This window comes from Phytophthora infestans, genomic scaffold (genome assembly GCF_000142945.1).
Source record: "Phytophthora infestans T30-4 supercont1.30 genomic scaffold, whole genome shotgun sequence".
Taxonomy (NCBI): domain Eukaryota; phylum Oomycota; class Peronosporomycetes; order Peronosporales; family Peronosporaceae; genus Phytophthora; species Phytophthora infestans.
The window spans coordinates 2,005,642-2,025,055 of NW_003303729.1; the positions used below are offsets into that span (position 1 = coordinate 2,005,642).

Genomic DNA, 19,414 nt, shown 5'->3' on the forward strand with positions numbered 1-19,414 from the left:
AAAGAATTTTTGCTGCGGGTACGTAATTCAGAGTTCGGACTGGGTATGCGGCGGGCGAAACATTCCCGTTATCGTTTTGACCTTGGTCCGCCTGCGGTCCCTTCCCGAACCGAGACGGTGCAACGCTCTTGGCGCGCCTTGTCCCTCGAGGGTGTGACCTTTTTGTATCTGTTTGTCTCGCTTCGTGATGAAATGTCCAACAGGTTCACCGGCATAAAATAGAAATAGCAATTTCCAATGGAGAATCCTTTTTAGCACGAAGTGCTTCCCACAGGCCTAGCCGCTTGATCCTTCATATCTTTGAACGCGCTATTGTCGGTTTCATACTCGGAGGATGCAGGAGTCCACGCCATCGAACGAAGTGTAATCTGGTTCATGTCTTCGATAGATAGAGAACCCCCCAAGCAATCAATAAATGCTGCATCCATAAGAGGCGCCTCTTCTTCGTCAGATGACACGTCGTCACCAATTTGTCTTTGAACAATATCACTATCATCATCTGATCCAAAGCCATCCGACTCCGAGTCCATGCTCTCATACTCGTCTGCATTGTCCTCGTCCTTCATGATGTTCACGTCCTCTTGTAGCAAGCCACGATTTTCTCTCGAGTTTGTTCGCTCATCGTTTCGTCTCGAGTTTGTTGGTGTCACAGGCTCGACAACAGCACCATTTTGACCGGCGCATAGTGACAGCGCTACATCAGGTTCATCACCGCTCATAGCTCCACAAAATATCTCGTCTATGGTGTTTGCTGCAAGCGCAATACTTGTGTCTATCTGTGACGCCCTTGAGCTCTCATCCTCTATGTGCGGACAAGTGGCGCATAGCGGAAGTTCTGCAGGTGTCTCGCTGTCCTCGCTATCGGATCCAAACAATGCTTCAACGGTGTTCGCTGAGAGAGCAACACTCGTGTCTATCTGAGACGGTGTTACCCTCTCACACTCTGCAGGAACTTCTGGCTCACCTTCTTCACTCTCGTCGTCTCTGTCGTCGCCTGCACCTCCCTCGTCAGCGCCAATGATGCCCTGTTCAAACGCATACTTTACTACCGCATGTTCTCCTTCGCATACACAGCACAGAGCACGTATTAGACACACTCACAATAGACTAACCACATCAGACTTACCGACAAACATGTTCACGCCCTCGATGTGTAGCTCCTTTGCAGCGTTCGGTGAGTAGTACGAGTGCAAATTGGACAGCCGCGTTGGCCTCTTTGACGTCCATCCGACACGCACGAGCTGACGCCATAGATGACCAAAATCCACATCTCGCACGTCGATTCCTGAGAGCGCCTCTGCTTGAGCTTTTGACCGCTTGCTTGTTCTGACCCGGCATCTTTGCTTGAGCCCGCAAATTCTGTACTGGTGGAGAACATCCACCGTCCCACCAAACGTACGGTCCCCAGATAGTGGGACAGTGAATCCACCTACAGCCTTTTTCTCCCCTGTCGCCCACTACCTTTCCAAGCTTATATTTTTTTTGCAGAGAAACAGACTTGATTAAAGTATGTGATCGTCGCATCTGAGCCATTTCCTGTTTATCTTGACAGTTAAGTCGTAACTTACGACTTAAGGTTTTCACTACGTCGTAAGTTACGACGTTGGTAACCAAGGGGTTAAAAAGAAGGATTGAAGCATTTTCAGGCAGGTCTATATTGTAAATTGTGGCACACAATTAATCGTATTTGTCCTTTTCGAGGATTAGCCGCTCTTTAAACAAAAATAACCCACATGAGTTGACCTATGCCCCTTTAAAAAATTGTTTCCAATGGAGTATAATAGCTGAATTATTAATTTTGGTCGAGTCTGACCTAGTATTAATCCAACATTTTAATTTTTACACCCCTGACCAAGGCACAACAAAGGCCAAATGCAGTGCCATGATAGACTCAGCGCAGTCACAAAACCCGATTAAACCCTCCCAATGAGTTTCGTGCAAATGCGTTGACACTGCAGACAAGCACCACAATTTGTAGACAGCTTCGTCCACTCTCGGTTGAAGTTTCCGTGGAATTGTTCGTCAGTTGCATTGGGACACTGACGTTGTTGTTTTTCTGTCGTCCAACGACACGTTTGACGTAGCAAAAGCCGCTCGCAAGAGACCTCATTGCCCGGTGTCTACCTCCACGGTGGCAGCAATTTTTTTTCCTGTCACTTTTACATGAAAATGCAGTAGTGCATCCGTAGCAGTCAATGCAGCTCGTGCAGCGTAAGAGTATAATTCGAATTAAGCTAAACTCCTCGAATGTACGACATTTTGTCAAATTACTTTGGCAAATCCAGCCGAAACCCGTGCCAGTCTGACGTTCAAGGGGCCTTTAACTGATAAAGTTATTGAGAAATCGTAGCTGACAGTGTCTGGGTTCTCCACGTGGATGTGGAATCTACTGAGCTGAGATGCTGCCACAAGCTTGAGCTGAAGACCAGCTAATAATGTCCCAAGACACATTCGAGGTCCTGCACTAAAGGCAACGAACTTAAACGCCGAGACGCTGATTATTGTCTTCGTAGCTGGGTTTATCCACCGATCAGGCTTGAATTCAGCGGCGTCAGGGCCCCACACATGCGGCATCTGACCCATAGCGTACAGCGGATGACAAACCATAGTCTCAGCAGACGTCAGGTAGCACAGTGTCTCGTACTTCATAGAGATGGGCATGGACGGATACAGACGTAGGGTCTCCTTAATCACCGCTTCACTTGTTGAAGAGTAGGCACGCAGCATTCAGACGTTGTGGGCTCGGGTAGCGTGTTGTAGATCTCTGTAGTGGGATCCGATTGAACAGACTTGCGAGGGAAGCTGGCGCTTCCTTTGAACTCTTGCTTGTATTGTACTCTGCAAAATCCAGAATGAGATAGTTGAGACTCTCTCCAGCTACTCCTACATCATCGTCTAAGTATATGCCTCAAGTCTCCGACCTCTGAGTCTTATTCTACGCCAGCTCCTGCTGCGACCGTCCTCGGCCGCCAGCACAGTGCGTGGTCAGGTCCTGAAGACCGTCGCCCCACTACACCGCCTCACCAAGACTTGACCGCGCACTTTGATGCCGCCAAGCATTGGATTGGTGTCGATGTTGCTCGGAGGTACCGATGTACCAATTATAGGGTACCTTGATCCAACGACATAACCTCTTCAAGTTGAAGTCCTAAAGTTGCTCCAATGTTACAGTTAGCTCGGCATCACTTGCCGCAGCTATGTACTGTTTCACCATCACTGGGTATCCCTATACAATGTATTCAGCGACTTCCACGAGTCCTCAATTGGCTCTAGACCTTTCCACCCTACCAGTATCTCGTGACACTTCTTCGCCGAGTTCCACCGGTGCTCTTTGAGCTCCGCAACCGTAAGGACGATTCCTTGAGCAGCCACGTGCTCTCGGATCTCCTCCGATACTTCGAAAGACGCATCTGCGTAGAACTTGAGGCGTGAGGCGTGCACGTCTGCTTCCGCTCCAGTCACTAAGTGCTGTACACGAAAGGAGTGATCGTCTGTACCAATTACCTGGTACGGACCTATCCATGTGACCAGTAGCTTGTCGTTGTGTTTTTGGTCCACCCTTGACCTCAAAACGTAGTCACCAACATCGAAGTTCGCCTTTCTGGCTGTTTTCTGTGCCTTCTGATTCCGTCTCGTTTGATTCGCCCTTGCTTCCTGCACAACCTTGTGCATCTCTTGCACCCTAGCTTGCAGCGATGCCAACTTCTTCATGATCTGGCTGGAAGTGGTACCGAGCTCAAGAAAAGCGTTGTCTTGGGTGTTAAACCCAAAGTCAAGCGGAGAAGCAGCAGGTAGGACACAGAAAAGCTCCACTGGCGCCGTGTTCCCAAGAGATGGAACCGGGGTATGGTTCAGATTTGATTGGACCACCGGAATGAAATGTGGCCAATCACGAATGTCCGCCTTGGCTTCAAGACACATTGCTCTAAAGACTTGCACTAAGTCCCTATTGAGCCTCTCAATTGATCCATTTGTCCATGGGCTATACGCCACCGTAAATCTCTGTCCACTAGTGAGACGTCTTGCCACTTCAGCCACAACTTGGTTCTTGAAGTGACCGCCTTGTGTCACTTATCCACACACGAGATGCCCCATAGCGACTGTGCCAGTCTAGTATCGCATCTGTAGTTACAGCTGCTGTTGGCACTGCGCACGGCACCAGCTCACAAAAATGAGTCGCATCGTCCTTAAGCACCAACAAGTACTTGTAGTCATCGTAGGAATAACCTAGCGTCACGTAGTCCCAATGTAAAGCCCCGTTTCGTTCATTGCACCGGAATGTATCAGCCCACGGTCGCATCACTACCTTCCCCCCTTTGACATGCTGGCATGAAGGGCAGCCAGTCAGGAAAGTCTTTACCGTAGCTGAAAGATTCCGTATGAAAAACCTCCGATTCACCACGTTCAGTAACGCTTCACGACCTCGATGGCCCTGTGCTTCACAGTGAGCGATCACTAGGAGCCGTTGCACAAGCTCGGTTTCGCTAGCCGGGACCCATATTCGGTCGCTACTGTACAGTAAGTCTTCACTTCTACATGTCAGCCCCTTCGGGCGATCCACAATGTGCCGTTGTTGAGCTACACGCAGTTCTTCGACTGTTGGCCACGCAAAATTTCCATCACTAAATGGCCGAATCGGCACCGGGATGGCGTATGTCCTACCGACAGGTTCGTCACTGTGGTTTTCGTCACGTTGGCACCGCAAGGTAATATGCTTTACAGTAACACTGGGTGAAGGGCGTGTTTCTGCCCATCGAGATACCATATCAGCCCAAGTGTTGTGTGTCCCTTCAATATGTTCGATAGTGTAGCGATACTCCATCAACTTCATTGACCATCTCAGCAGTTTTCCACGAACATGTTTTTTCACTTCACGACCTGGGGCGAAGACATGTATCAGGTTGCGGTGGTCGCAATACATGCGAAATCCACGCGGTAGCAACAGATAGCTGAGCTTGTCACAAGCCATGATAATTGGGTAGGCTTCTTTCTCTATGACACTCCAGTTCTTTTGTGCACCAGTGAAAGTACCACCAAGACGGATAAGCAGCTCGTGCTGCTGGTCCTGGATGTCTGCATCACTTTTCCAACTGGGCACTTGCGATACAATCACTGACCATCCAATGTCTGAGGCATCCGTCAGCAGGACCATCTCGCTGTCTGGATTTGGGAACGCCAGGGTGGCCGTGTCAGCCAGAGCCTGCTTCACCGCATCATACGCCTCGCATTCCTGCTCGGTAAGTGTGATCAGTATACCCGCTGCCACTCGCTTGGTCCGCCGGGAAGCCTGAGTCATTGCCTCATCCAGTGTGTCCTGCAGTGGACGTGCCAATCGGGCGTAGTCCACAATGCTGTCTCTCATCCAGTTCGTAGAACAGAGAAACTGCTGAAGTTCACCAGCGTTCGACGGTTTGGGCATGCTACGTAGAGCTTCTATTCGCTCAGGGTCATGTTTCACACCTTCACCATCTATCAACTTTCCACACCATTTTACTTCACGCTTGTACACGCAGGACTTGGCTACACTTAGCTTGAAGCCGAATTTCGCCGTGAGCTGTAGCAGTTCCTGCAATTTGTCGAGGTACGTGTCGATATCCACAGCATACAGCAGTAAGTCATCTATCCAGACTAGCAGGTGCTTGTATAACAGCGCCGCAAAGCATCTCTCGATCGTTGACTGAAAATACAAGGCTGCGTCCGCACTTCCTTGCGGAACTCTAGTTGGGGTGTAGATCTTCCTGTGGGTCATATAGGACAGCAGGTCCTGGCACTCTTTGGCGAGGGGTAGCTGCCAGTAACCTTTAATGAAGTCGAACAGTCCAAAGTGTCTGCTACCTCTAACTTTCTCCAAATCCACGTGAAGGCCTGGCATCAGACCTGCTATAACCTCTGTCTGAGCGTTAAAAGGTTTGTGGTCGACAGTCTGGCGAAAACCACCATCACCACGCTTGCGCAGTGGTAAAGCAGCACATGTTCACCGACTGGTGGGGTTCTCGTACACCCACCCCAGTTTGACGAGCATGTCGTTGAACGACTCGAGGAACGCCTGGTATTCCGGCGCATACTTGCGAGCCTTCGCCTTGTATGGTCGACAGCCCGTCTTCATCTTAATTTTCATCGGCTCGACCTTTGCAGGGGGGTCATTGCCGAGTACGAGTCTCCAGACATCGTACGCATGCACCATTGTGCGCAGCCGCTCGAGTTTATCAGCGGGAAAACCTTCCTCCAAAGCCCGCTGGAGCATTGCCTCAACAGCGACTCGGATGTCCTCAGCGTCGTTGCCTCCTACCATCACATCAGGCGTTTCTTCGTCATCATCTCCATCATTGCAGTTTGGTGTTGCCAATAGCTCCAACTGTCTCTCGACGTCAATGCCCAAAAACTTTAGCATATCATCTCCAAGTAGAAATTCATCATCCTTATTTTTCAGTATCAGACAACGGCACAGGTTTATGGATATTAACAGGTCCCGCTGCTGTCATGAGCGACAGCTTCAACTTTGTCGTCTCATGAGCCCACGTCTTCTTATCGCCAGGCAGTCTGCACTCGATCGGGTTTCCTAACCGCTCAACCTCACACTTCACACCTTGTTCTTTAAATTTTCTTTAAAGTCGTGGAGCTGATACACGATGTCACTGCTCCAGAGTCTGCACAATATTCCACATCGACAACGCCACCGACACGTAGAAATCGGGTTTGTCCCGCTCGACCAGGTGAACACTCGCTAATCCTTCTTAGGTTTACGTTGCCTCCCTTTTTTCGGCTTCCTGGTAGCGGCAGCGTCGTCCTCGGCCTTTTCTGGGCATTCAACTTGCCGGTGCTGGCCACCACAAGTCTAACAACTTTCTTTTGGCCCGGGATGGTTCTTCTCCGATTTGGTCCAAAATATCCGCGGTGCAGCCTGAGTTCCAGGTTCGCGAACGACTCGCTTACCGAGTCTAGCTATTTTCGATGGTCGTGTGGTTGCTGATTGCTTCAATTCCACCGCCTGAGAACGCTTTTTATTTCTTGACAAAGCTTTGACCTCACGGTCTATCTCCAAGGCCTTCTCACTCACAATCTTGAACAGTACCGACACGTTGGACTTAGCACCCGGAAATCTGAAGTCAATCTCGTTTTTCACTCGATTCTTTAATTCTCCAGGCAGGCTATTCAATAGCACCTTGCACTTCTTCTTAGTACCTTCCTCATCCGAGAACAAAGTAGCTAATCCATTGATTTTCACAATCGTGTTGCACAGGTGGAAGTAGTCCATAACTCGTGCATCGATATCCGACTTGGTTGTTGACATTACTAACTGGTCTTGGAACAACTCGTCAACTTTTGGTAGAGCTTTGTTTTTGAAGTTTCGTACTGTATCCATGACCCAGTTCCAGATAAACTCATCGGTAAGTTCATCTTTTGTCTTCTCCCATTTTGTCTCACACAACGTCTCGAGGAAGCTGTCGTCGAACGAGTTCTTCACAGAACGCATGACGGACTTCAGGTCTTCTCCTGACGAATCACAGCGCGCCCTCATGATCTCTTCGTACTCCAGACGTAGATCTACCCATTGGGCAAGCGCTTCATGCGAGATATCTTCCACCTTCGGCGCCACAGTGACCGCAAAGATCGGATGGGCCACCGTGGGGTAGTCCGGCCTTAGGTTCGCAGTCCTCGACATTGATCCAGTGCTTGACCTGTTAGGAGCTGGTGGAGCTCCAGATCGTCGTGTCATGCTTTCGTCTACATTGCGGGTTTCTTGCCCTTGCTCTGCGCTGGCTTGGCTTGACCCGCTTGTTCCGTTGAGGAACCGACCGTTGTCCTTGGCCGTAGTGCTCGACTCGTGCTAGTGGTCTGCAGGGTCGGTCCGGCAGCACCCACAATCTGCTGCGTCGCTGCTGCAGCAGCGTCAGCGGTTGCACTCGTCGTAGTTGCTTCGTTGTTCATGTCGTTTCCTTTGGAAACTTAAGTTAACTTTGTAGTGGGATCCGATTGAGCACACTTGCGAGGGAAGCTGGCGCTTCCTTTGAACTCTTGCTTGTATTGTACTCTGCAAAATCCAGAATGAGATAGTTGAGACTCTCTCCAGCTACTCCTACATCATCGTCTAAGTATATGCCCCAAGTCTCCGACCTCTGAGTCTTATACTATGCCAGCTCCTGCTGCGACCGTCCTCGGCCGCCAGCACAGTGCGTGGTCAGGTCCTGAAGACCGTCGCCCCACTACAATCTCTCGTCGAAGTTTGGACTCCACTCGTGGGTTTTGGCTTACGTTGTAGAAGAACCAACTCAGAGCTTGAGCGGTGGTGTCACGTCCAGCAACGAGAAAGTCGACGACAACGTCGCGTAGGTACACGGGGTCGTATTGCTGCTCCTCGCTCTTTGGTGATTTGGCAAGGATATTGAGAAAGAGTGACAACATACTGACGTTCTTCGCTCTACCGTCTTCAGGAGTTAATGCACGATTCGCAAGGACTTGTTGGACGATACTCAGCACCGCAGCATCGATCTCCTTAATGTCGAGTTGGAGCTGATCTTCCGAGCCAATACCCAATCGCTTCTGTAGCTTTCAGAACCAACGTGGGCGAACGAACCGTTGAACGGTTAGACGCTGTGCACGGTCAAAAGCTGCTTGGAACGGAGCTCTTTATTCGCTCGTAGACAATTAATTCATCGTCACTCCGAAGCTCATGTCCGTAAACACTTCGGTCGAGTAACAACTTATCAGTTTATACAAGTCCATGGAGCGATTCTTAGCACACACGTTCTTCAATACGTCGTGTAGCGCATTGGTGTGTCGGGTGGTAGGTAGCCTTAGTCATGCAGTCACGAAGCTCCTGAGTTCGGTACAAGCCACAAGCTACGTCACGTTGGTGTGCCCACTTAACTCCGTCGACGGCAAAGATGCCGTCACCCAGCAAGTCCTTCATGTCCTCAATATAGTGTGGTCCCTTAGAAAAGTTCATGAACTGATATTTGAGTACGTCCTCAAACGCCTAAGGAGTAGAGACAACGAGCATTTCAGGTAACCCCAGAGCTTTCACAGTGAACAGTCGACCTTCAAAGCGCTCACAGTTTTTCGTAATCCATTCGTGAATGTCAGTGCCTGTCAACACTCTGAGAGTGATGTGCAGCACCGGAAGAGTCCAAGGTGGCTGAGCTGCCTCCTGTCGCCCGCCCCGGTTCCGATTCGGTTATCTCTTTTGAGTCGGATGACGGAGTTTCTTGTCAATTGCACACCACCAGAAGCAGTAGCAGACTCGCGACGGCCAGTGCATTGAATAAAGGATACTCCGTCTTCTGTATCGAGACCGACAGCATTGTGCTCTATGCGACGTGATTACAAGTGGATTGGGGTGGGTCAGTAGAAGTGAAGTGTTCATTATCTTCAGCCGAGAAAACTGTGGCACTCAATTTTTCTCACTTTTAGACATCCTCTTTGCAATTGATTATAGAGTATCACGTCTTTCTTTAAGCTGAAGTCATCTTATAAGGCTTACAATTTGAATACGGAAATGCAGCTGACACCGCAAAATCCAATTTGACAGTATCAAATATCAAAGAGAAAGATATTTCTGTCTCCATTTTGAAGTACCTACGTGTGATCGACTATCTACAGATTATAATTAAGTTTGCTATGACATCTGTACAGATCGAGTCCGCGAGAACTTCTTCGGGGCTGGAGGAGGTCGCAACGACCCGGATCGATTAAGCGCAGGAGCTTTGGCTTGGCTCACTTGCTGAACTGGACGTGGCTGTTCATCTTGTGGTTGTGGTCGAGATCGTGTCTCTTGCTGGTGGTAGAAGTAGTTGTAGTTGAGCTGAGTCACGATCTCGTTCACATGAGGAGACGCGCCATGTTTCTGCATGGCTGTCAGCATCACGACCAGGAAATGTGACTGCCGCTTGAACTCCTTCGCGTTTCTAGCCATTTCGGACTGAAGAACGCGGAAATCAGGGTGCTCCGGCAAGCGAACACTCGGCACCTTACCGACTTGTTGATCCAAGTCCGAATAAGCAGGAAAATATTTCTGCACGTCTCGATCTACGGCACTCACGAACGCGTCGACTTGTCGGACGAAGCGCAAAATATGGTTGAAAGTCGTCAAGATGTACTGGATCACAGTCGCGTGCTACACAATCCACAACAATATCATGTCAAGCAGAGTCAATAAACCAGAATCAACCGCGCTTCCACACCTTATCGAGAAGAAAGAACCGGTTCAGCAAGTAGTCGAGATACTGCTCGTGAGTTGCATCCATCTTCGAACGGCAGCATGTTAGTACAGATCAAAAGTGATAAACGTTAAGAGTAAATCCCTTACCTCTGCCAACCTTCGTGAACATTTTAGGGTATCGCGATATTTAGACCATCCTTTCCTTGATACCTAACGTTATCATCGCATAGATGTGAATACAGCAGCCTCGCTACTACGCCATACGAGTAAAGCAATACAGTATCCTACCTGGCTCGTCAGATAGCTCAGTAAACTCTTGGTGTAGTGCAGCATGTCTGCGCTTTGCAGAAGCACTTGACGCATGTCCTTCTCAATACTAAAGGAAAGCATGGTGAGTCTCCATGTAGCGATCAAATATGAGCACGTTTTGACGTACTACGAGTAGCTGCGACGATGGCGAAGTGTAGACTTGAGCTGCACGAAGCAATGGGTTAGTCTGTCACTCCGGCGTACTCAATGACGCACCGCAAGCCACGTACCTTGACCAGGGCGGACTCCACTGATTTCACTTGGACGAGGAAAACTCCAAGCCTCGAGTACTTCTGCATGATCGACGCGCTAAAAAACACTCGAAGTGGCTGCTGGGCAGCGAATGTGAAGTGCATACACTTCAGTGTAGCGATATCGATTCTTGCGCTGCTTGTAGCGCTATCCAGCAGGTTAAAGTCGACACCAACAGACAACCGACCGCCAATTTGCCTCTGGGAGGATGACAACGAGTTGTCCTCGAACACTCCTTGCACTGCACTCTGATGGAACGAGTTAATTACCTCACTGTCCGCCCATGCGATAGGATTCTCTTGCATGTGCGCGATTAACCTTTCACTGAAAACGTTAAACACGTCTTGCTGTAGAGCAGAAAACATCAAAATAAGTCATCATAACCCACTTGAACAAGTGTATTTGAAATTGACTGACCTGTTCCATGAGGACGAACATTCGAAGCGCTTCCACGTGCCCCAAGTAGTTCAGTTTATCTCGAAAGATATCAGTGATCTCGCCATTAAGTTTACGACACTGTATCATCCACAACAAAACGAGTTAAAGCCTTTAAGCCATTACAAGCATAGACTGACATTGGTATTACCTTCTCTTCGAGGTGTATAGTGAGACATCGCTCCAAAATCCTGTTGAAAGGCACGCACTCCACCAATACTTGCTGGGAGGAAAGACAGCCTTCTTCACTGCGCCGCGTTACCAACGAGAAGACGCCACGATTCGGTCTACACCCCATTGTTTCCAGTTCCCTCATCAGTGATTGGTGCAAAGAGAGACCCAGTTCTTCAGGCCTCTTCACAGATTCCACTGACGTGTGTTGCTGCAAAAACCGGTTTTTCAGCTGTCGACTAGCCAAAGCCTCGTCCATCAAGGGTATCGTCGATTCCAGGAACGTCGGGACTAGAGATCGATTCACTTGAAACGGAGCGAGCAGCATCAGTCCTTCTCGAAAGCTTCGGTTTCTTCGGCTTTCGCGTACTGGAGATGCTCCAGCACTTGTCGATGCGAAGAACAGCTCTCCATCCAGAGGAATCGTCTCAAAGTGACCCCGTTCAAAGACCATCCGGTTAATTAAATCCAAGTACGGACTCAATGCTCCAGTAAATAAATGTAGCAGCACATCACATCGTGCTAAGCGACCTGAGTTTCTAGCAGCTTCGTCAGCTGTTATGCCTTCAACATACTCCACTTCCATGATACGATACAGTGAATCAAGCACACACTTCGCTTGCTCGGCACGCTTCACTTCATGCCAATGTCGATCCGAAAGACCACTAAAACACTCCATCAGGATGCCTTTGAGCCACGAGATCATCTTGAAAGTCTCCTTTAATCCTCCGTAAATTCCCAGTAACGTAGGCTGTCGTGGGGTTATTCCGGACCACGGAGTCGACTCGTCTTTTTGCAACCCTGTCACGGTGTTTGTCTGTTGTTCTACGTCACATATTGAGTCCGTCAAGCTTCTAATGACATCCGACAATGCATGAGCCAAGCCCTCCAGCGTCACGCATCTATGCTGCACACTCAGATCCCGTACTCGGCGAATAAACCCGACAAAATCTCGAAGAGTCTGCAGCTCGGTCGCTGCTTGCGTGAAAGTGTCCAGTATATGCTGTAAAGCCAAAGGTGAGAGGTGTCCGACTGCCACATTGAATGAATCTCGAGACCGTTTGACCATTTTCGTCTGGAAATCGAAACTGAAGATCGACGGCGAAGGTCTCACTGGGTGGAACTCAAACAATAGCGAGTCAACTCCATGCAACGCCTCGAAAATCATTCGCACTACTGTTTCCTCGTGGATCAGTCTACTTGGGACGGTATTATTGATTGCTACTGTGCTCTCAGCACTGGTAACCACTGCTTCACACAGCAACCACGGCCGGTCCAGCGTAAACGGCATCAGCTTTCTCGTCTCCAGCTCACACGTAGGATCAGCATCATCAACTGGCATGTCCGGTATACTAACTTCCGGATAATACCGACACAGAATCTCGTCCTGCTGTAGCTCCTCGACTGATAAGTCCATTCGTTTCCTCTCTATTTCTTGTCGTAAAGTTTGTTCCGAGCTTTCACTACGTCCTGGTTGTTGCCTCGTCACTTTCTCGTCCTCTAACGCTTCAGTTGGTCTCTTGGCGTTACGGTGACCAGCATTTACACTTCGTTCACTCTCCACTGCACTTCCATCTGCGCTATTCATGTCCCAGTCGCTCTCGTCCTCGTCACTGTCCTCCCAAGCTTGATACCATTCATCATTGGTGGAGATCTGGAACAATTCCTCCACCAGTTGATCCTGCATCAGTTTTTCCTGCTGGATTTTAAGTTGCTGCTGTTGCAACACCGTATTCCACCTGCTTTTAGTGTCTTGATCCACTGCCACTTCTTGGTCCGTGGCAGTTGTCGGAGACGTCGCTAGCTCCAGCAAAAGCTTAAGCACTTGATATTCGCATTGTGGAGCTAGCTGCAGCAGTTTGTCGGCTCGCTCCTCGAGCGAATGAACGCGGAATTTGGTAGCAAGCGCTTGGGCTTGAGCATGGACATCCTGGGGTAGAGTGTCCACAAATCGGTGCGAGTACAGCTGCCCCACGACGCGATCAGCACGCAGGAAGAGCGCCTCTTTGGAGAATGAAGACTGCTCTTCTTCATGGTTCTGGTTATTGCCGCTAATATGGGCGCAGAGCTGTCTGGCAAGCGGCCGCCACTCGCGAGTCCAGGCTGGCACCGGCGCCATTATTGAAATGAAATTTAGAAATTGTGCTGTCATTATTCAGTTTAGTGACGTGTTGAAGTGAAACATGGCTACACTTTGGTATCTTCCTCGGATGCGGGATGATCGATAAGGAAGAGAATGGCAGCTAGTTGGGCGCCAAAGGTGAAGTCTCCGGTGCTGGCTTTAAGAAAGTTGCAGTCTAGTTGGTTGAAGGACGTGCGACCGCGAGGAGAACCTGGGAAGAGAGTGGGGTGACGCATTGGGGAGAGAGGAGCACGCGGGGAACCCGGATGCGAAAATGTCCCGGCGCCAGAGAAGGAAGCGAATCGACCGCTTGAAGAACGAAGCATTGCGCGCTGTGGCGATGGTGTGTCTGCATTATTGCGACGCATCGTACCGGCGAAGTTGAGGTTGTACTGCTTTCGATAGTCTTGGAACTCGAGGTCTGTCTTCTCGATGAGCTGGTCGACGTACTCGATTGGCTCGAGCTGGAAGAGCTTCTTCATGACGAATATCAATAACGCAGACTCCTCGCTAGTGTCATCGTCTGATGCAGGCATGGCAGACGTCTCTGGTGTCATTTTTGCAGACAGTAGCGCAAAGCGCGGCCATTGCTGCTCGAATCGTTTTGCTGTTCTATCGACGATCTGTCAAGGTTAAAGCAACACAACCACGTTAGTGCAACATACAAGAGCAGCACAAAGGAGAGCTTACGTTGCTCTTTTCATGCGATAGAGTTCGAAGATGCAGCTGAAGCATCGTTTGGGTGACGCTGCGAATCTGGTCGATATGTTCGTCGTCATGGATGGTCTTTAGAATATAAAGTGCCGGTTTGAAGTAATCCACTGCTCGGTAATGCTCTCCTAGCTCTCGAGACAAACTCCCAAGTTGCATGAATGATTTCATTATCTCTTCGTGGTTGGCTGGAAGCACTTCTTTACGAAGAGCAAGAGCTGTGAGCGCAATTCCATATGCTGCTTCTGCAGCTTGACTCCCAAGCACTTGAGTGCGTAGATTTGCCAACAGATAGCAGCATTCCGCTGCAAACGCTTTGTATACAAAAACGTCTTCCACGGGATCTTGAAAGTGCCTTTCGTACACGGAGAGAGCATCTTCAAACACACCAATAACCGCCTCACCGTCGATGGAGTTTGCTGCCAGCATCAGCATCCCTTGCTGTCGTCTTATATCAGCATAAAGAAGACTAGTCTTACCAAAGCAATCGCGCACGAGTGTCACGCAACTCTGTAGAGTTTCTACGGCTTGCCCCGGATCACTCAGATCGCCGAGAATTTCGGTCATTGTCATATATGTGTCACAAAGCAGAGGATGAACTGGTCCGAGATGCCACTGGATAGGCTCTAAAGCCTTAGTAAAGCACTCCTGGGCACCAGCCAAGTCACTTGACGCATGTTTCAGCTTCATAAGAATTGTGTACGCTCGTGTCAGGTCCGCGTGATTACTCGGAGATTCCTCAATCGCTAACGTTGCTAGCTTTTTCGCTTGGTCGGGCAAGTTCATCGCCAGCGATATGTTGGCAGCGCACGTTAACAAGTGACACAGCGACAAGTTGCGTTCATCACTTGGAGCTGTTTCCAAAATGTAGATATGGAACATGATGCTTGAAAGTGCGCTACTGAGTTCTCCCGCTGCCAGGAAGGCGTCGGCACTTTCCAGCACTCTTTCGCACGCTGCTGTTGTTCGAGCAAGCAGCGTGGTGCGAGGACTGATGCATTGTATGTTCTGGAGGGCAATCGGCTCTGCGCCTTTAAAGTTGTAGTTCATGTGGTCGCTGAAGTAAGCGCCCGTCTGGGCTTGAAGTGCATGAAACAACTGTGGCATGTGAAGCAAGTCTTCGCTGATGATGGTATCCAAGTTCAGTGCTTTTTGTGAAATGCCGAATTTGGCATAGACTTGCGGTAGAATCCTCCGTTCCCAAAACGTTTTCGAGCCACGAGATGAGGTACCAAAAACAAGATTGACAAACTCCAACGTGACATGAGAGGCCTGCTCTTGCAGAGCCATCTTCGCAAGTGCTCGGGCTGTCGCAGGATCAATGCTGCGGTTGTCATCTCCATCGTTGGCGTCGCCGTTTTCGCTGTTTCCTGTAGCTTTAGCCTGCCTTAAGATTGATGTTGTAACTTCAGGAAGAATCAGTCGCAGTGATGCTCTGAACTCAATCTTGCAAGCTCGTGCTACCATCTCGGCGAGCAAAGCACGACGAATGTGCTTCAGTGATGCCAGCTCGTAGCAAGAAGCTAAGTAGCGCACATTAATACCTTCTCCGTGCAGCGCTCGCGTTAGTGACCTACTATCGATCACTTGTGTCGTTCCGCTTTCCAGATCTGCAACAAATTCCGGGATGATGACGGTGTGCAAGCACTCTTGCGCACTTATAGCAGATTGCTGAAGTAACTGTGCCTCGAGTTGAGATCTGGTTGAAGCACGTTGCTCCACAGAGGGTTCTTGCTCAATAGAAATATGGGTATTGGAGTGAAGCGGTAAGTTGTTCCCATGCATTCGAACGAATTCGGGGCGCATCTTGTACATCAAAGCTTCGCGAGCAATTGAATCAGGGTCATCGCTTGATACATCGGCAGGGATAAGATCAGCCAGATTCTGCAACTTAAAAACTGATGCACCATCTCGTATCGCGACAGTAAACCCAGCGCTGACAGGAAAGAAGGCAGGGACCGTGCTAATTGTTGTGGCAGCATCTTTTTCCTCATCTCGAGTGTGTAAGCTGTCTGTGAGAAGTCCGAGATTGTCAAACACAGGTTTGAGCTGGTCTTGGAGCCGCTTGACGCGATTTTTCTTGGCTTGACTTCCCAAATCCCGACGCGTGCTCTTTAGTGCCGAATCGGTAGATGCGATAACGAAGGCTCGGAACCCAAGATGATCCACTATACACTGAAGGGGAACCTGTAGCGCAATATATTGCGAGCTGGCTTGTGGATCGTTCTTAGTTTCCTCGATGGCTTCATGTATTGTCCTCGCAGCACGAACTTGATGGCCGACCATTCTATGGAATATTGCTATGGATGCTGTATTTTGCTTCTTTTCACGTGCCGCACCACTTGATGAGCTGCTAGAGCACAAGTAAACCAGTAACCCGTCCCGTTGGAACTTTAGCATCACACGAAGCAGAGCGCTATACTGCTGAACGCCATCCGTCGCGAAAACCTCGTCATCATCAAGACTCTGAGGCTGCAACGTCTTGTGCGCGTCCTCTAAAGTCATCTCCGCTACAATTTCACTCACTATTACCTCGGCAGCTTGGCGAAACTCCGCTAGAATACCTGATATCTCAGATCCGGTAGTTAACACATCGGTGGATACGCCTTTAGACAGGAGATCGTTGTATCTTTGATCCCAATCCGTTTTTACTTGGCAAATCAAGAGTTTTGATGCCGCGACACGAGCACTTGAGCTACGAGACGAAGTTCTCTCGGTCAGTTCTGGTGGTTTGCTTACTTCGACAGCAATCTGGTTGTTAGTACGCTCCGCTTTTACTCGGTTCATCACTTCTTGTGCGCAATAGTAACTCTGAAGCCAGGTCAACAGTCTCGTTCGAGTAATTACTCCATGGCGACCGAGATCAAGTTGTTGTTGCATCAGTGCAAGCTCCGAGTCCTTTCCCTCCCAACCTATGTGAAAAAATCAAAACAACTTCGATGTAAGGAGCCACACATAGTATCTAGAGTTCAAACATGTACGCGTCATCGTCTGGTGTGAAAGGATATAGTTCGAAGAAGACCACGGAGCTTTCCTGAATCGATTTTCCCTGTGTTCCGCGGATCAATCTGCAGCCATTTCAATGATGTCACATCAATACATTGTATAGTAGTGATTCCAGCTCAATAAAATGAATTTACCTCAGAGAAGGCTTCTGCCGCCCGACGAATTTTCTCAGAGATTCTAGGATGACACAAACATGACGTGAATTTCTGCTTTCTCATCCTCAAGGTTCGATGAGGATCATTACACCGGAGAAACTGGAGCATCAGATGGAAGACATAGTCGCGTCTAAAGATGTAGATAACATATACTCAATACCTCCATCTTGCATCGTAGAGAACACAGACGTACTGTAAGTGCGAATCGCCACTCCGCCAATTCCTTCTCGGACGAGCACGCAAACGTCACTGGCTTCGACGACTTCACATACTCCTCAGTCGTGCCCCGCTCATTATACACAGTATACTGCAACACTTACCTTCGCTATAGTCTCTAGTTGGAAGGCAAACTTGCGGTTCACTTTTTTCTACATCAAAGCGCAGAATGTGACTTCAACGCTCTTTTGTTTTGGTATTGGGATATACGGACCTCGTCCGCCACTGCGAGCTTGTAGTCTGTGAGCTCATACGAGCTGCTCTGACGCGAGCTGCCGAGTGAGAAAACTTGCTGCTCTACAGCCATGGGGAAGCATTTGAGCAACGTGCCGTCCAGATGTACCCACTTCTCGGTCCATTTGGGACCAAACAAGCCCAATCCAAGCTGCGGTGGCATAAGGGAACACACGTTCGCACAATGGAGGGCACAAAGCTTTGTCATGAAGGCACAGTACCTTGTGCAGCTTGCCGGACTTGGGCTCCATCGGCGCGGGATCTTGGCGAGTGCGGAAACCGTTGCCCGTCCCTTCACTTCAACCCAGAGTGATGGTCGTACTTAGTTTGAGAGGTGTTGTCTTAAATATTTCGTCTGCGTGTTTTTGGGTGCGCCACACCGACGGAATGCGTTGTCGAAATGCGGTGCTGCGATTGGTCGCTTGTCAGATTTTTCAATGTAGCCATTCACTGGAGCCACACATTTGCAGAATCATTCCACAATTGACGGTAATCCGACACACTCGTCCAAGAAACATGAGCGAGGTAACGTGGAGCAAAGAGGAGGTGATCAAGGCCTTCGAGGACGCGGGCAACCTCAAGTTCCTTGAGCATATCAACCTGTCCAACACGGAGAAGTGTACGGAGGAGTCCCCCGTTTACATTTTCTACATGCGCGGCCTGCAGTGCTCGCGCGATCCTCGTCTGGCCTACCACTTCTGGGCGAATTATGCCGGTCGGCACCAGTTCCACCTGTTCACGAGCCAGCCCAAGAGCGAGTGCATCAATGCCACTATCTACCTCTACGTGCCTGACCTGGACGCTATCGAGAAGAGCCTCGAGTCTATTGCTGACGAGCTTAAGGGCACCAAGTTCGCTTTCGAGCGCATTAACCGCGGCGGAGAGACCACTATCGACTACCCGCAGGAGAAATGGCACGAGATGTTCGACGCGACTAAGTACGACCACCTTAAGGTGAACGACCCGTACGGTAACGAGCTGCGTCTCAATGTCACGCCGCGTAATTACAACTCGATTAACCTGTCGCTAGGTAAGACACTGCCCGTTACGGACGATGTTCCCGGTGTGGCTCAGGGTCTCCCGTTCCTGGTGTACCCGTGTCGTCCGGGTATCGCTCAAGGGATTTCCCGCTTCTTCGAGTACTACTTGGGTGCCAAGACCGTGGTCACTAAGAAGGAAGGCAATGTGGAGCTCTACTGCACGACGGTGTTCTGTGGTCCCTTGCAAGCGATCGTCTTTGACGAGCAGGAGTCCCAGAAGGACAGCAAGGGCGAGTACGATGGCCACCACGTGTGCATCCACATTGACCGCTTCAAGGAGTTCTACGACAAGGCTTCCAAGGAGTCCATGCAATGGAACAACGTGCTGTTCTTCGACCGCTGCGACACGTGGTTCGAGGCCAACCGCGACCAGCAGTACCGTATTCTGCACCTGATCGACCCTGTGGACAAGAAGTTCCTCATGTCCTTCGAGATGGAGATCCGCTCGGCCCAGCACTTTCGATACCTCATCCACCGTAGCGACGTGACCGCGGAAGAGGAAGCCGCCAACGAAGTGCTACGAAAGAAGATCCTGTAGATTTTGCTATGCAGTTTATTGCTGACAAATTTTGGTTCGGCTCGGCGCAGCGCAGAGCTCCGTCGA

The 19,414-nt window shown here is 49.7% G+C and overlaps 6 protein-coding genes across 6 annotated transcripts; 1 reads left to right on the top strand and 5 right to left on the bottom strand.

The window, feature by feature from the left end:
• Positions 1-8,290: 8,290 nt before the first annotated feature.
• On the bottom strand, positions 8,291-8,947 carry PITG_14020 (uncharacterized protein; the record flags this gene model as incomplete). Its single annotated transcript, XM_002899623.1, has 5 exons — positions 8,291-8,361; positions 8,424-8,511; positions 8,572-8,592; positions 8,662-8,794; positions 8,865-8,947. The coding sequence occupies 5 exons, from the start codon at positions 8,945-8,947 to the stop codon at positions 8,291-8,293; spliced, it is 396 nt and encodes a 131-aa protein (XP_002899669.1).
• A 669-nt stretch (positions 8,948-9,616) lies between these two features.
• On the bottom strand, positions 9,617-10,522 carry PITG_14021 (uncharacterized protein; the record flags this gene model as incomplete). Its single annotated transcript, XM_002899624.1, has 5 exons — positions 9,617-9,967; positions 10,031-10,114; positions 10,182-10,244; positions 10,307-10,369; positions 10,448-10,522. 5 exons carry the CDS (start codon positions 10,520-10,522, stop codon positions 9,617-9,619), a joined length of 636 nt encoding a protein of 211 aa, XP_002899670.1.
• A 128-nt stretch (positions 10,523-10,650) lies between these two features.
• On the bottom strand, positions 10,651-13,445 carry PITG_14022 (uncharacterized protein; the record flags this gene model as incomplete). Its single annotated transcript, XM_002899625.1, has 8 exons — positions 10,651-11,067; positions 11,138-11,236; positions 11,307-11,395; positions 11,447-11,466; positions 11,530-12,110; positions 12,189-12,509; positions 12,573-12,620; positions 12,816-13,445. 8 exons carry the CDS (start codon positions 13,443-13,445, stop codon positions 10,651-10,653), a joined length of 2,205 nt encoding a protein of 734 aa, XP_002899671.1.
• A 68-nt stretch (positions 13,446-13,513) lies between these two features.
• PITG_14023 (uncharacterized protein) lies at positions 13,514-17,039 on the bottom strand (the record flags this gene model as incomplete). Its single annotated transcript, XM_002899626.1, has 2 exons — positions 13,514-14,071; positions 14,139-17,039. The coding sequence occupies 2 exons, from the start codon at positions 17,037-17,039 to the stop codon at positions 13,514-13,516; spliced, it is 3,459 nt and encodes a 1,152-aa protein (XP_002899672.1).
• A 366-nt stretch (positions 17,040-17,405) lies between these two features.
• Positions 17,406-18,021, bottom strand: PITG_14024 (uncharacterized protein; the record flags this gene model as incomplete). Its single annotated transcript, XM_002899627.1, has 5 exons — positions 17,406-17,450; positions 17,514-17,582; positions 17,641-17,688; positions 17,751-17,921; positions 17,992-18,021. The coding sequence occupies 5 exons, from the start codon at positions 18,019-18,021 to the stop codon at positions 17,406-17,408; spliced, it is 363 nt and encodes a 120-aa protein (XP_002899673.1).
• A 265-nt stretch (positions 18,022-18,286) lies between these two features.
• PITG_14025 (uncharacterized protein) lies at positions 18,287-19,414 on the top strand (the record flags this gene model as incomplete). The annotated part of the gene is made up of 1 exon (XM_002899628.1): positions 18,287-19,414. One exon carries the CDS (start codon positions 18,287-18,289, stop codon positions 19,346-19,348), a length of 1,062 nt encoding a protein of 353 aa, XP_002899674.1.